Source organism: Rana temporaria, chromosome 3 (assembly GCF_905171775.1).
Source record: "Rana temporaria chromosome 3, aRanTem1.1, whole genome shotgun sequence".
In the NCBI taxonomy this organism is placed as follows: domain Eukaryota; kingdom Metazoa; phylum Chordata; class Amphibia; order Anura; family Ranidae; genus Rana; species Rana temporaria.
Window position 1 is genome coordinate 369,056,646 of NC_053491.1, and position 13,216 is coordinate 369,069,861.

General features: G+C 42.3%; 1 protein-coding gene across 5 annotated transcripts in view; it reads left to right on the forward strand.

Moving 5' to 3' along the window:
• The window catches only part of ABCC9 (ATP binding cassette subfamily C member 9), a 155,808-nt gene that overhangs the window by 79,874 nt on the left and 62,718 nt on the right, over window positions 1-13,216 (forward strand). For all 5 annotated transcript variants that reach the window (XM_040345434.1, XM_040345437.1, XM_040345433.1 and 2 more), the window contains exon 18: window positions 2,306-2,411. In XM_040345434.1, coding sequence (XP_040201368.1) covers window positions 2,306-2,411 — 106 coding nt within the window. The remainder of the gene's footprint in view (window positions 1-2,305; window positions 2,412-13,216) is intronic.

Sequence of the window (13,216 nt, forward strand, 5' to 3'; positions counted from 1 at the left end):
CCAGTGCCCCGCATGTAGATTAGGGGGCCGGACACATGGATGGGGGGGTGGTGCCCGTGCGCCCTGCATAAGCGGCCACCACTGTGTAGTGCTCCCTCCCTTTAGTATGGGCGCTATGCCAAAGTTAGTGGGGAATGGGAGGATTAGTTTACTCCCATTCACAATTTATTGAAATTTGGGCTGTTGTCAATTCGGAACTGTCCTGTGGGTCAGTCTGCTCTCCAGGGGTGCATTACCACCCCTGGGCGACAGTTGGCGCTAGAGGGGTTCTGACGGACCCACCTTCCCCAGCAGCCAATCAGAGGAGGTTTTTCCCTTGTTGGCATGCTGGGGGGGGGGGGGTATATCTGTGGCACCGGCCATTAGCTGTTTTGTTCTGTGCGGGGCCCGAGTTCCAGGTGCGGCATCCATCTTCAGGGTGCGCGCATCCATGGGCCCCGCCACCGTGGCCTATCTCACTGAGGTTGCACACCACGCGGAGACTCAACCTGACACTGAGAGGGGCCCCAGCGTCTTGCTGGGTCCCAAACCCTCTGCTGAGATGATCCTAAGCTGGGAGCTGTGCGATGGGTATCGGCCCGGGGAGAACCTAGAACTAGAGGTTGTCCAGGAGGCCTAGACGAACCATCGGGGAACCAGTCACCATACTGCATGACAGGTATGCTTAAAGCTGTCAATTGGTGACACTATTTGAACTGACTGGGAGGATTCACTCAATCTAATCTCTTGTATCTCAAATTGCTAAGCCTGTGGCAGAGGCAAGTTTCCTCCCAGTGATTTACAAGTGGCGCTCCGGCTGCCAGGCCTATGACAGTCGCCTGCTTTGAGTGGCGACGAGTTGAGCTTTATTATTGCTGAGAGCGAGTTGGCTCTCTTTCACATCCAAGGCCTGATACCAAAGTTCTCTCCTTGTTCATCAACCTTTCTCTATTGTGTGCCATGTTGATGTTGGCCGTGTTGGGCCTTGGAATAAAGCATTGAAAACTTATTTGGTGTCTGGACACTCACTCTTCATCCACACTCACAAGTGTCACCCTAGACTAAAACAAGAAGGGCAATCTAGGATCCCAAACTAATCAGCGGCTCCTTCGGGGGTGAGCGCTACAACTGTATCTGTCCATCCATAGTTTACTACATGCGATATGGCACAGTATGTGACACTTTACTCAATTTATACTAATGCTGTTCTATTAGCGTTATATGAGCGATAGCTTCCTCATCAAATATTTGTCTCATTCTATACGTGATGTAATAAACCCTCTATAAATGTTTGTAAATTCCAGATTAATGTGTCAGTCTCTCTACAACATTGTGTCCTGTACAAGAAGAGTGTTTACGTAGCAGAAATGTTTGGATATAGTGAGGCGTTTTATATTACGTTATACTCCGAGTGTTATTAATGAGATGGCAGCGGATTATTTCAGTAGAAGCTACAGAAAAGGAAAATGGTTGCACTGCCACCCAAATTTTATCTAACCTGCTCCCAGCTATGTGACCCCCTTTATGACACTTAAACTGCACATAGATGAGTCAATTTTCAAACGAATATTCCTACGGAAAGTCTTAGTATATTTAATGGCTTGACGAATGTCGTACGGAAGTACATCAAAATTCTGCTTGCTTTTAAAATCGATTTTGGAATTATTATTATTATGTAGGATTTATATAGCGCCGATAGTTTACATGTCACTATACAATCTAAGAGGCAACAGTACAGTTACAATAAAATCTAAGAGAGTAAAGAGGACCCTGTTTATAAGAGATAGGGGTAAATGGACTTTCCCAAATGAACACCACATACACTATTAGAAATTTGTTAGTTCAAGATACATTCTGCCCCTTCAAATTTTCTAGTCACTGCAGTCAAAAACAAATGTTGATTTGATCGCACTAATGATCAGAAGATCAAATGAATGTTCTTAAATAGAAGCATTTCAAACAAAATTCTACAAGAATATGGCCAACTTTAGAATGTGTCAAATACCTTCAGTAAGGGAGAAATGGTTGTGGGGCCAATGCTGGGTGCTTCAATACGCAAGTTGACAGGGACTCTTTTTAAATGAATAGAAGCTACCCTACTAAATATTTTTCAGTGTTGCAGATTACACATTTAAGTAGTTAGAACTCTGATTACATGGGCTGCTCAAGCCTGAGGGCCCCAAATAGGAACCAAAGGGCCACATATAGCCTTTGGCCTTCAGGTAGGGCGCGAGGGGTTTAGAATAATGGGCCATCCATTGTAACCACACCCACCATCCTGATAGCTGGCGGTCCCCGTGTGTTATTATCACCTCTCTTCTTTCAGGTCAGCTCACCATGATTGTCGGTCAGGTCGGATGTGGAAAGTCCTCCCTTCTACTAGCTATTCTCGGGGAGATGCAAAAGCTGGAGGGGAGAGTCTGCTGGAATAAGTAAGTCTATAGGCAATAGTTGTATTCTGTTGTGAACATCAAGATCATCAGGTCTGCTACAAAAGATCACAGATCGAAGAATGACCTTATGTTATGAATTAATTGATTATACATATTTCCACTGTCTGATTTTCCCAAGTTCCTGCAGAATTAGACCTGTTGTCTAACATTTTTAAATCAGAAAATACACAGCTAAAATACATTTGTGTGATCTTTGCGACCCGCCCAAAAGACAACCAGTTTTCTGACCTCCTGTGTAGTTGGGTAGCACAGCTTGGTCAAGGTCTCACCCAGCCTCCTGACTGCACAGTAAAGGAGTATCTCAAGTCATTACTTTGATCACTTTGCTGTCTTCTTCTGTCAGTAAGCCTCCAGTGCTGGACTGGTAGCCTGACGGGCTTAGGCCCCGTACACACGACCGAGTTTCTCGGCAGAATTCAGCCAGAAACTCGATCGGAGCCGTATTCTGCCGAGAAACCCCGGTCGTGTGTACACTTTTGGCCGAGGAAGCCGACGAGGATCTCGTTGGGCCAAATAGAGAACATGTTCTCTATTTCCTCGTTGTTCAATGGGAAATTTCGGCTCGCCGAGATCCTCGGCGGCTTCACAGGGAACTCCACGAGCAAAACGATGTGTTTTGCCCGTCGAGTTTCTCGGACGTGTGTACGGGGCCTTACAGTGACAAGAGTCTGGAAGCTGATATAAAGACATAATTCAGGTACTAATATTACAATATATATATATATTTATATTTATATATATATATATATATATATATATATATATATATATATATATATATATATATATATATAAAAAATACACTGTATATTTTATATTTATTTAATTACCTTTCCTTTTTATTGCACTTTTTTTTTAAATATCAGAAACTCAATTCACAAAGCTAACACATCAGTGTAATGATCCTTGTTTTCAAAAAAAGTGATTGCTTAGTCTAATGTTCAATTAGAGTAGAAAAATGACAGTCACATGTCTAAGATAAAGATATTTATCCTTGTGTTAAGCTTTATGAATTGAGCTATTTATGCGTATTGAACACTTAGCACTTTCTTTGCACTGTTGCTTGACAGCTCTGACGTTCTCTACTACTCTTATCAATATGTGGATCTCACCTTGTAGGGAAGTGATACTCTCCCTACCAGGGTCTCTGATGTTATGGAAATTAAACATGTATACAGATATAAACGGTTTGTTATATTTAGTTGTTCTTAAGTGATTTAACTATTTTACCTTTCTAATATATGTGTTATTATAGTGTATGTAGAGTAGTTAAGGATAGCATATGGAAAATTAAAACCCCTATTGAGTTATTTCTTTGACACCTTTGGCCTGCCAGGGAGATTTGCCCTCACTCCCTGTCCTAGAGATACAGTGGGAAATGACAGGAAATCCCTCCAAAACAAATGAAATTTCCATCCTATAGAATTATCACTGGAACAGGTGTCCCCATGAGAGCATTTCCTCTATCCTCTTTCTTTAATAACAACTACAATGGTCACTATGACAAATCTCAGCAGTAGGCACCCAAACAGAATATTGAGAGCACCAGACTACAGTAATGAACTAAGAGGTTGATTTACTGAAACTGGAGAGTGCAAAGTCTGGTGCAGCACTGTGTAGGAACCAATCAGCTTCCATTTTTTTAATTTATTTTTTGTTAAAGCTTAATTGAACAAGCTGAAGTTAGAAGCTAATTGGCTACCATGTACAGCTGCATCAATTTTGCACTCTCCAGTTTTAGTAAAGCATGTGAAATTCAATAGATCTTGTTGCGAGGCCTTCCTACGGACACTATAAAAGTTATTGTGACTTCAGAAAAGTTTCCTACACTACTTTATTACAACTTTTGTAGTAACTTTGTACCAGATCAAAGTCACAATGCAAGTCGCACTGTAAAGTCACAATGCAAGTTGCACAACGTTGTTGTTGTCTCACCAGTGGCAGCTGGTGCTCAATATTTAGGGGGGAGGGTACCAAACCAACGCCAAGCCCTACAGCAGGAGATGGACGGAAATGCAGCAATTCCCCAACTCCCCTTCTCCCCCACGGGAGATCGGAATGCAGTGATTCCCCCCAGCCCCCCCCCCCAGGAGATGGACGGGAATGCGGTAATTGCTTCTCCTTCAGGCCGAACAGGAAGTGAATCCTGACTGAGACCCGATTGACCAGGAGTCCTAAGACTCCTTGGCCAATCGGGTCTCAGGAACTGCTTCCTGATTGGCGGGAAAAGAATCAGGAAGACAATAGCCGAAATCAATTCGCTGTTGTCATACAAGTGGGTGGCCTCGGGGCGCAGTGCTCTGTGCCCCAAGCCCACCCTTTTTTTTAAGCCAAATAGAGCCTCAGGCTCTAATCATGTGCTTAAAAAAAAAATTTAAATCCATACGTCCAGCGCCTGGTATGTAGATTAGGGGGCTGGATGCATGGATAGGGGGGCGATGCCCACTGCATCTCACAAGTGTGAAAGGGGGCGAAGAGGTTGATTTACTAAAGGCACATTAACTTTGCACTTTGCAAGTGCAGTTGCATGCTGCAAGAGCAGTTGCTCCAAAACTTGTGAGCAGAAGCTCTGCTGACTTCCATCATCCAATCATGTGCAAGCAAAAATGCTGTTGTTTTTATTTTCCTTGCATGTGATTGGATGAGCTTTGCAGAGTGAAACTTTACCTCATTTACTAAGCTTTGGAGCAAATGCACTTGCAGAGGGCAACTGCACTTTGCAAAGTGCACACAGTATATTTGCCTTAAGTAAATCAACCCCTCAGGCCTCGTACACACGACCGGGTTTCTCTGCAAAAACCAGCAAGAACCTTGCTGGGAGAATTTTTTTTGCTGAGGAAACCGGTAGTGTGTACATTTTCGTCGAGGAAACTGTCGAGAAACTCGACGAGCCAAAAAGAGAGCAAGTTCTCTATTTCCTCGACAGGAATGGAGAAAATTGGCTTGTCGAGTTCCTCGACAGCCTAACAAGGAACTCCACGAGGAAAACGATGTGTCTAGCCCGTCGAGTTTCTCGGTCGTGTGTACGAGGCCTAAGAGTCCAAAATCCTTTAATATTAGATTTTGCTCATAACAAGGAACCACAGAACAGCCAACTTTTTTCCGGGGGCATCGACACTCCCTCTTCGTCAGGGCTGTAGTAGAAACATTAATACCAAAATAGAAATAGTTGGAATAAATATGAAAGATTGCAGTATATTTGGTTGGTGATATTAACTTCCTGTTTGTGGCACATTAGTATATGTAAGGGGGGGGGGGGGACTTTTCAAAATGGGTGGTGACCATGGCGGCAACCATTTCCATTTTATTAAGGTGTATCCATATAAATGGCCCACCCGGGTGTATCCATATAAATGGCCCACCCTGTAGAATAGGATCCATTGTTAAACCTAATTCACATATATATAGGCACACATATGAAAAGGTAAGTTGTAATTGTTAATAAATATATATCATAATGTATCTAGCTAATGGCACAAGCAAAAAAAATGAAATTTGCTGGCACAATAGTGAACGCCTAAAATCTGACATTATTGGCTGTCCAACACAAAGAAATGTACTGTATCCTAAAAAAAAGTTAGAAAGTAAGTAACATGATCACTAAATAGAAGTTACAATCGATGTATGAGAAACTTCTTATATCTAACTGATACTTCATATTTAGCAATACATCTGTCCTCACTCCATCCAAAACTTACATACACCTTGTAACTTTATAAATACATTTTTCACAAAAAGACTGGACTTGGGATTTTCTTTGAAAGGTATTTTGTTGTATTTGCCGGCGTATAAGGCGACCGGGCGTATAAGACGACCCCCTAATTTTACAGTTGTTTTTTAAGATTTTTTTGCCTGTACTCATCGTATAAGACAACCCCCCCTTCCGAGGCTTCCGACGCTTCATATTTCTTCCTTCTGGAGCCATATTCTTCTTCCTTCTTGCTGGAGCTGGAGCCAATCACGGCGAGCGATGTATTTTATTAATGAATACAAAGCCTGCTTGGATTGGCAGAGGCTGTAACATCATCAGCCCACACCTCTCTGACTCTCAAAGCCAATCCGTGCAGGCTACTGTATGTAGCCTGCTCGGATTGGCAGAGGTTGTTACTTCAATCCGAGCAGGCTCTGTATTAATTTGAATACATCGCTCACCGGGATTGGCTAAGAGGAATATACTGTATGTAGCCGAAGCTACATACAGTATTACCGCACATCAAGCAGGCATCCGAGCAGTTGACCCGGCGTATAAGACGACCCCTGCTTTTTGGCCAGTTTTTATAAGTGTAAAAGGTAGTCTTATACGCCAGAAAATACAGTAGTTTTAGTATTGTAAAATCCTCAGGTCGTGTATATCCCTTAGCCCAGGTTCACACTGGGTACGATTTGGTACGATTTGAGATGCGATTTCACATGTTAAATCGCATCTCAAATCGGCGGCAATTGTCGCCAATGGCACCGTCACTGTACTACTTTTTGCGATTTACATTGAACCCTGCACAGATGTCTCTTAAATCGCGGCCGAAATCGCGGCAAAATCACGGCAAAAACGCAGCCGCGATTTGAATTCGCAGCAGTGTGAACCTAGCCTTAATGGAAGCTTATCTTTTTCATTGCTTAGATGTACTATACAATCTGGTTGTACAATAATTTTTAGATCTACCCACAATGCATTATAATGCAAGAACCTGTCTGATTTCATATTCATGGAATTGTATAGGTTTTTCCTGGTATTACAGAGCTTTGGTAAGTCTAAACCAGATTGTACAAGAAGATTGTATAGTGCATGGGCAAATTTAGATGAGTCATCTGTGCTGTGAATCTCTAACATGGCGGAACTTCTGGATACTTCCCGTAACTGGCGCAGCACAGGAAGTTATCGTGTCACCCAAGTGTGCTATGTGCCTCATTGTCCATCTCTCTAACTCAGGGGTCTCAAACTAGCGGCCCTCGAGCTGTGATGGACCTACAAGTCCTATCATGCCTCTGAATGTGGGCGTCATGCTTGTAACTGTCAGCCTTGCAATGCCTCATGGGACTTGTAGTTCTGCAACAGCTGGAGGGCCACCAGTTTCAGCCTGCAATACTCAACTCATTAATCAGGCTCGTTGGAGGTTTTTATTGTAATCCTTTTTTTATTCTTTTTATTATATTTTAAATCTTGAAGGTAAATCCTTGTGTGCTCCCTGTGCCTTGAACTAAACCTGAAATGAAAGACATATGGAGGAGCTATAGATGTCCAGCTTTGGAAATGCTAAGTGCCTGGCTGTGCCTTGGATATACTTTTTGAGCCACAGCATTCTTTTATCTTACTTGCTGCATACTTGTTCGGGCTCAGTGACACGAAAATTATCGACTCTGAAGGGTCAGCATTAAGCCTCGTACACACGATAGGTTAACCAAAAGACAACGTCTGATGGACCGTTTTCATTGGTCAAAACCGATCGTGTGTGGGCCCCATAGGTTATTTAACCATCGTTTAAAAAATAGCCAACTTGCTTTAAATTTAACCGATGGATTTCTAGCCGATGGGAAAAAAACAATCATTTGTAGGCACAACCATCGGTTAAAAATCCATGCATGCTCAGAATCAAGTCGACGTATGCTTGGAAGCATTGAACTTAGTTTTTTTCAGCACGTCGTTGTGTTTTACTTCACCGCGTTCTGACACGATCGTTTTTTTAACTGACGGTGTGTAGGCGCGACGGACCATCAGTCAGCTTCATTGGTTAACCGATGATAACGGTCCATCGGTCCGTTCTCATCGGATGGACTGATCGTGTGTACGAGGCTTTAGAGAACAGCCAAATTTCTAATGTTTGGTAAAATCTTGCAATTTCAGTGAAACGGGGGATGTAAAATTAGGGCCCCATACACACGGTCAGACAAAACCGATGAGAATGAACCGAAGTTCAGTTTCATCGGACCAAACCAACCGTGTGTATAGGCCATCGGTCTGTTTTCCTTCGGTCCAAAATTTTAAAACATGCTTCTAAACTGAACCGATGGACCGCTGTCCGATCGGACCAAACCGATGGTTAGTACAGAAAAGCATTGGTTCAAAACCCACGCATGCTCAGAATCAAGTCGACGCATGCTTGGAAGCATTGAACTTCGTTTTTTTCAGCACGTCGTGTGTTTTACGTCACCGCGTTCTGACCCGATCGGATTTTGAACTGATGGTGTGTACACACATCAGACCATCAGGCCACTTCAGCGGTGAACCGATGAAAACGGTCCGTCAGACCATTCTCATTCTCATTCTTTTTTTAAGTGCAAAGAACACATACAGTACATATTGCAGTATGTGCACATTGACAAGTACAGAAAATACCTCTTGCACTGCCAGAAATGTATTGAGCTCCTAAATTCCTGTATTGAGCTGACAATACTACTGCTTCATTAAAATCCCCAACAGTTTTTTTTGTCAGACCTAACTACTATAGTACTCCTCCTCTCCTAAACTCCGTTGGCCCCCCACCCCTACATTAATCTCTTCATAACACAAGAGGGGGACATACTGTAGTCTAGCAAGAGGGAATTTTGCAGGGATTAAATGGGGGAAATTTACATTTATTGCTGAGATGTACTGAGTAAGGTATTTATTTTGTCTCCTGACATACACTTGGACATTAAATGGCTCCTAGGGATTCATTTTTCTTGATTTAAAAAAATAAATATTTTAAAGAGTTACCTTTTCACAAAACGAAATGAAAAGGTGAACTCACACCCTACACTCACCTTTTGCGCAGCTGTGTGCATTGTGCCATACACAAAAATGCACCTGTGTTTTTTCGCCCATGTGCCATCTTCATATCATGCATTCTCCATGGGGGTTATTTACTAAAGGCAAATCCACTTTGCACTACAAGTGCAAACTACAAGTGCAAAGTGCACTTGAAATTGCACTGAAAGTGCACTTGGAGGTGCAGTCGCTGTAGATCTGAGGGGGACATGCAAGGAAAATAAAAAACAGCATTTTAGCTTGCACATGGTTGGATTAAAAAAAATCAGCAGAGCTTCCCCTCATTTCAGATCTACCCCTCATATTTACAGCGACTGCACTTCCAAGTGCACTTTCAGTGCAATTTCAAGTGCACTTATCCTTTAGTAAATAAACCCCCATGTGTTTCACCCTGCACCAAAAACTGAGAACTTGCCTTTCTGTTATCGAAAAACAAAAACCATTTATTTATCCCTATGGCAAACTTCTCCAATACCGATACTAATTTGAATCAGAAAAGCAAACTGCACATAGTGTAAAATCCTTATTAAACATTATAAATTATTGACATACTGTACATTACACTACAATTTATAGCATACACCACAGCACTATGTAATGTAACAGAGCATTAGCACAGTTTAAACCAATCCTGCCAAAACAAGTCCCAGCAGTGGCCCTCGCTGGCCCTGCTCCTTTGCTACGTACCCAGGTAGCTTTCACACCCGGGTGGTGCACTTGCGGGATGTTCGGAAAAGCCCTGCAAGCAGCATCTTTGGGGCGGTTTGGGAGCACTGTTTACAGGCACTCCCCAGACAGAAAAGAGTCCTTGTACTTGTTTATGTTATTTTTCTTAGGGGAATTCAACTCAGATGGCGATAAGGTAATTATGAGATGGTCAGTTGATTGTAGAAACAGATATAGGGACTTGAGAACTATACTGTATACATCTCCAGTATATACACTTCCTCTCTTCCTCCAGCACAAAATTTGCTTGCAGACTATCACTCCAAGGACCAGCTAGCACTGATATGCAGGCCTGATACTGACTCAGTCAGGCCCAAAGCGAATGGCCCTTGCAGGCAGGGATCGTGGGCCCCTATGGTGTAGCATAAATATAGGTAGTCCCAATGCTAGCGGTCCATGGTGCTACTGATCCCAGCACCACCTCTTTGGGCCCTGCCAGCCCTCCTTGCTTCAGCTGCCTCTTTCAACTGCACGTGCCACCACAGTCCACTCCACTGGCTCTGCTCCCATCTCAGACTGCACTCTCTCAGTCCTCTAAGGCATGCCTCCCCAGTCCTCCTGACTCTGTGTCACTCACCAGCCCTCCTGGCTGCAGCCAGTTGTTCCTACCTGGAGACTTGCCTGGCAATGCTCTCCTGCTGTCCTATCCTTTCTCCCATGCCTCCTGTCCAGGACACTTCCATGTGTTCTTAGAGGGACCTGTCCGCACCCAAGCCCAAGGTCACAACTGGGGGGGTTTCCCCAAAGGTCAGGGCAGCCTAGCACTCCATCTCCAGCTTCCCCCCGAACAACTCCTCCTCATATGGACTAACCCTGAGTATTTAAGGAGGCTAATCCCAGTTGGGGAATGGTCAGGGCTTTTCAGAATACACCAGGCTGCTCCACCTCTCCTTTCCTCCTTCCCTTCCAGAAGTCTTCAGAATGTTCTGGAAAGAAGTGGGTGGTCTCAGTGATGCTGACTGTGAGTAACCCAGGTATGCCTGAGTCACTCCCAACCCAGATCAAAACAACCAGGCTTGGCTGCCAGCCAAGTCTGTAAATTTATCTACGCTAACAAAAACCTAACCACTACTACTTCTAGCTAGATATGTACAATTTGTTTAGTTCCAAATTAGTTTAACACATTTTGACAAATTCGGAAACATCCGAATTAACAAAAACCTGTTTAACTGATTTTTTGGAATATTCGTAAATTTGAATATTCGAAAATTCATAAATTTTTTCACTCTATTTTATGTTTTAAAGTTTATGTGCATAAAATAATTGCCATCTTTTTATAAGTGCTTATAAAATATAGCATCTATTTTCGACAAAAAGTTTGTACCATGCAAAATCAAGTTAGACAGAAAAAATGTGCAATGGCATCCTATGCATTTCTCTCATTTCAGGATTCCTTTAGCAGAACAGTTTCTCTAACAGTGATGTCCTTTGACTCTAATCATTTACAAGAATGAATAATAAACATTTGGTGTGTGAGAGAGACAGACATTAATCTGTTTAGCAGCAGATCCCTATAACACCTTCTAGGGCTTTTATCTTTTATTTTTAGCTTGTGGTGCGTCCACCCCATCATTTAATGTTTAGTCTAAATCAGCTTTTCTCAACCTTTTTAACACAAAAGAACTCTTGAAATAACTTTTTAGTCTTAGGGAACCCCTGCTAATAATTACTATATTTACAGCTTATAGTACATTAGGATGATGGCCTGTGGGAAGAATCCCCTATTACAGATAGCTAAAAAGATATATATATATATGTATATATATATATATATATTATATGCCAATGCTCAACCCCTAGCAAGCTCTGGAGGAAACCTATGCTTCCACTGAACCCTGGTTGAGAAAGGCTGGTCTAAAATCATATTTTCTTTCACTTACATCATGTTTTCAAAGGCAAATTTTTTATTTAATTTAAAGCGGTGGTTCACCCACAATAACAACATTATAGCATTAAATTAAGCATAGTAGCGCGAGCTACAGTATGCCTTTATTTATTTTTTTGCCCCGTACTCACTGTGTAATCCTATAGTGAAGTTTCCGACTCCCCGCGGGGAATGGGCGTTCCTATGCAGAGGGAAGATGATTGACGGCCGGCTATGGCACGTCACGCTCCCCGAAGATAGCCGGAGTAGGTCTCAGCTCTTCACGGCGCTATACGGCGCCTGCGCACAGACTATGCGCAGGCGCCGTGAAGAGCCAAGTCATATTTCGGCTATTTCTGGAGAAGCGTGACGCGCCAGAGTCGGCCGTCAATCATCTTCCCTCTGGATAGGAACGCCCATTCCCCGCGGGGAGTCGGAATCTTCACTATAGGATTACACAGTGAGTACGGGGTAAAAAAAATAAATAAAGGCATACTGTAGCTCGCGCTACTATGCTTAATTTAATGCTAGAAAAAATATAGGGTGAACCCCCTCTTTAATGTTATTGTCATCGTATTGTTAATTGATTGAGTGTATGTGATTCTCTTTTCAAAGCTGTGACTAAAGGTCTTGAGTTAAAGAAAGTGGTAATCATTAAAATACAAGGGCAACAAACAGGCTATCATTACAAAATGTGGGCAGTCGTTACAATATATGAGCAACAAACAGGAAATTGATGCAATACAAGGGAAACAAAAGGGCTATAATTACAATGTGTTGATAACAAATGGCAATATTACAAAATGAGGGCAAAAACAAGCTGTGGTAACAATATGTGACCAAGAAATAGGCGATTGTTACAATATGAGGACAACAAATGAGCATATTTTATAATATTTGGCGCTACACACTTTTTATTAAGATTATTTATAAGTTTGGTATATTACTTATCAGCTTCCGCCCCACCACAGCGCAGAGATACATCCTTTTTTATATTTTCATTTGTTACAATATGTGTGCAACAATTGAGCAATTGATACAATATGAGGACAACAAACAGGCTATTGTTGCATTTCATGGGCAAATGCTACAACACCACGGCAGCACACAGGCTGTTGTTACAGTATGTTGATAACAAACTTACACTTGCTACAATGCATAAGCAACAATGTGCCCAAAGGAATAAATCACCCAAAAACAATACCAAAAATGCTGAAAAAAATATTGAAAATGAGTGCTAACATACTGTATTTAAATCATTAGAACGTGCTCTTAACAAAGTCCCAGTGAACCTCTTGAAAGGTGTTCAATTGAATCCTTATGTGTACAACTTCGTGCTGTAAAAAAGTAGCTGCTATTCCACCAATTTGTGCTACCATCACTAACTTCTGAAGTGGACACTCACCAGAGCTAGGATGTATAACCGCCTTTGGTTTATCTTAGGGTTAACCA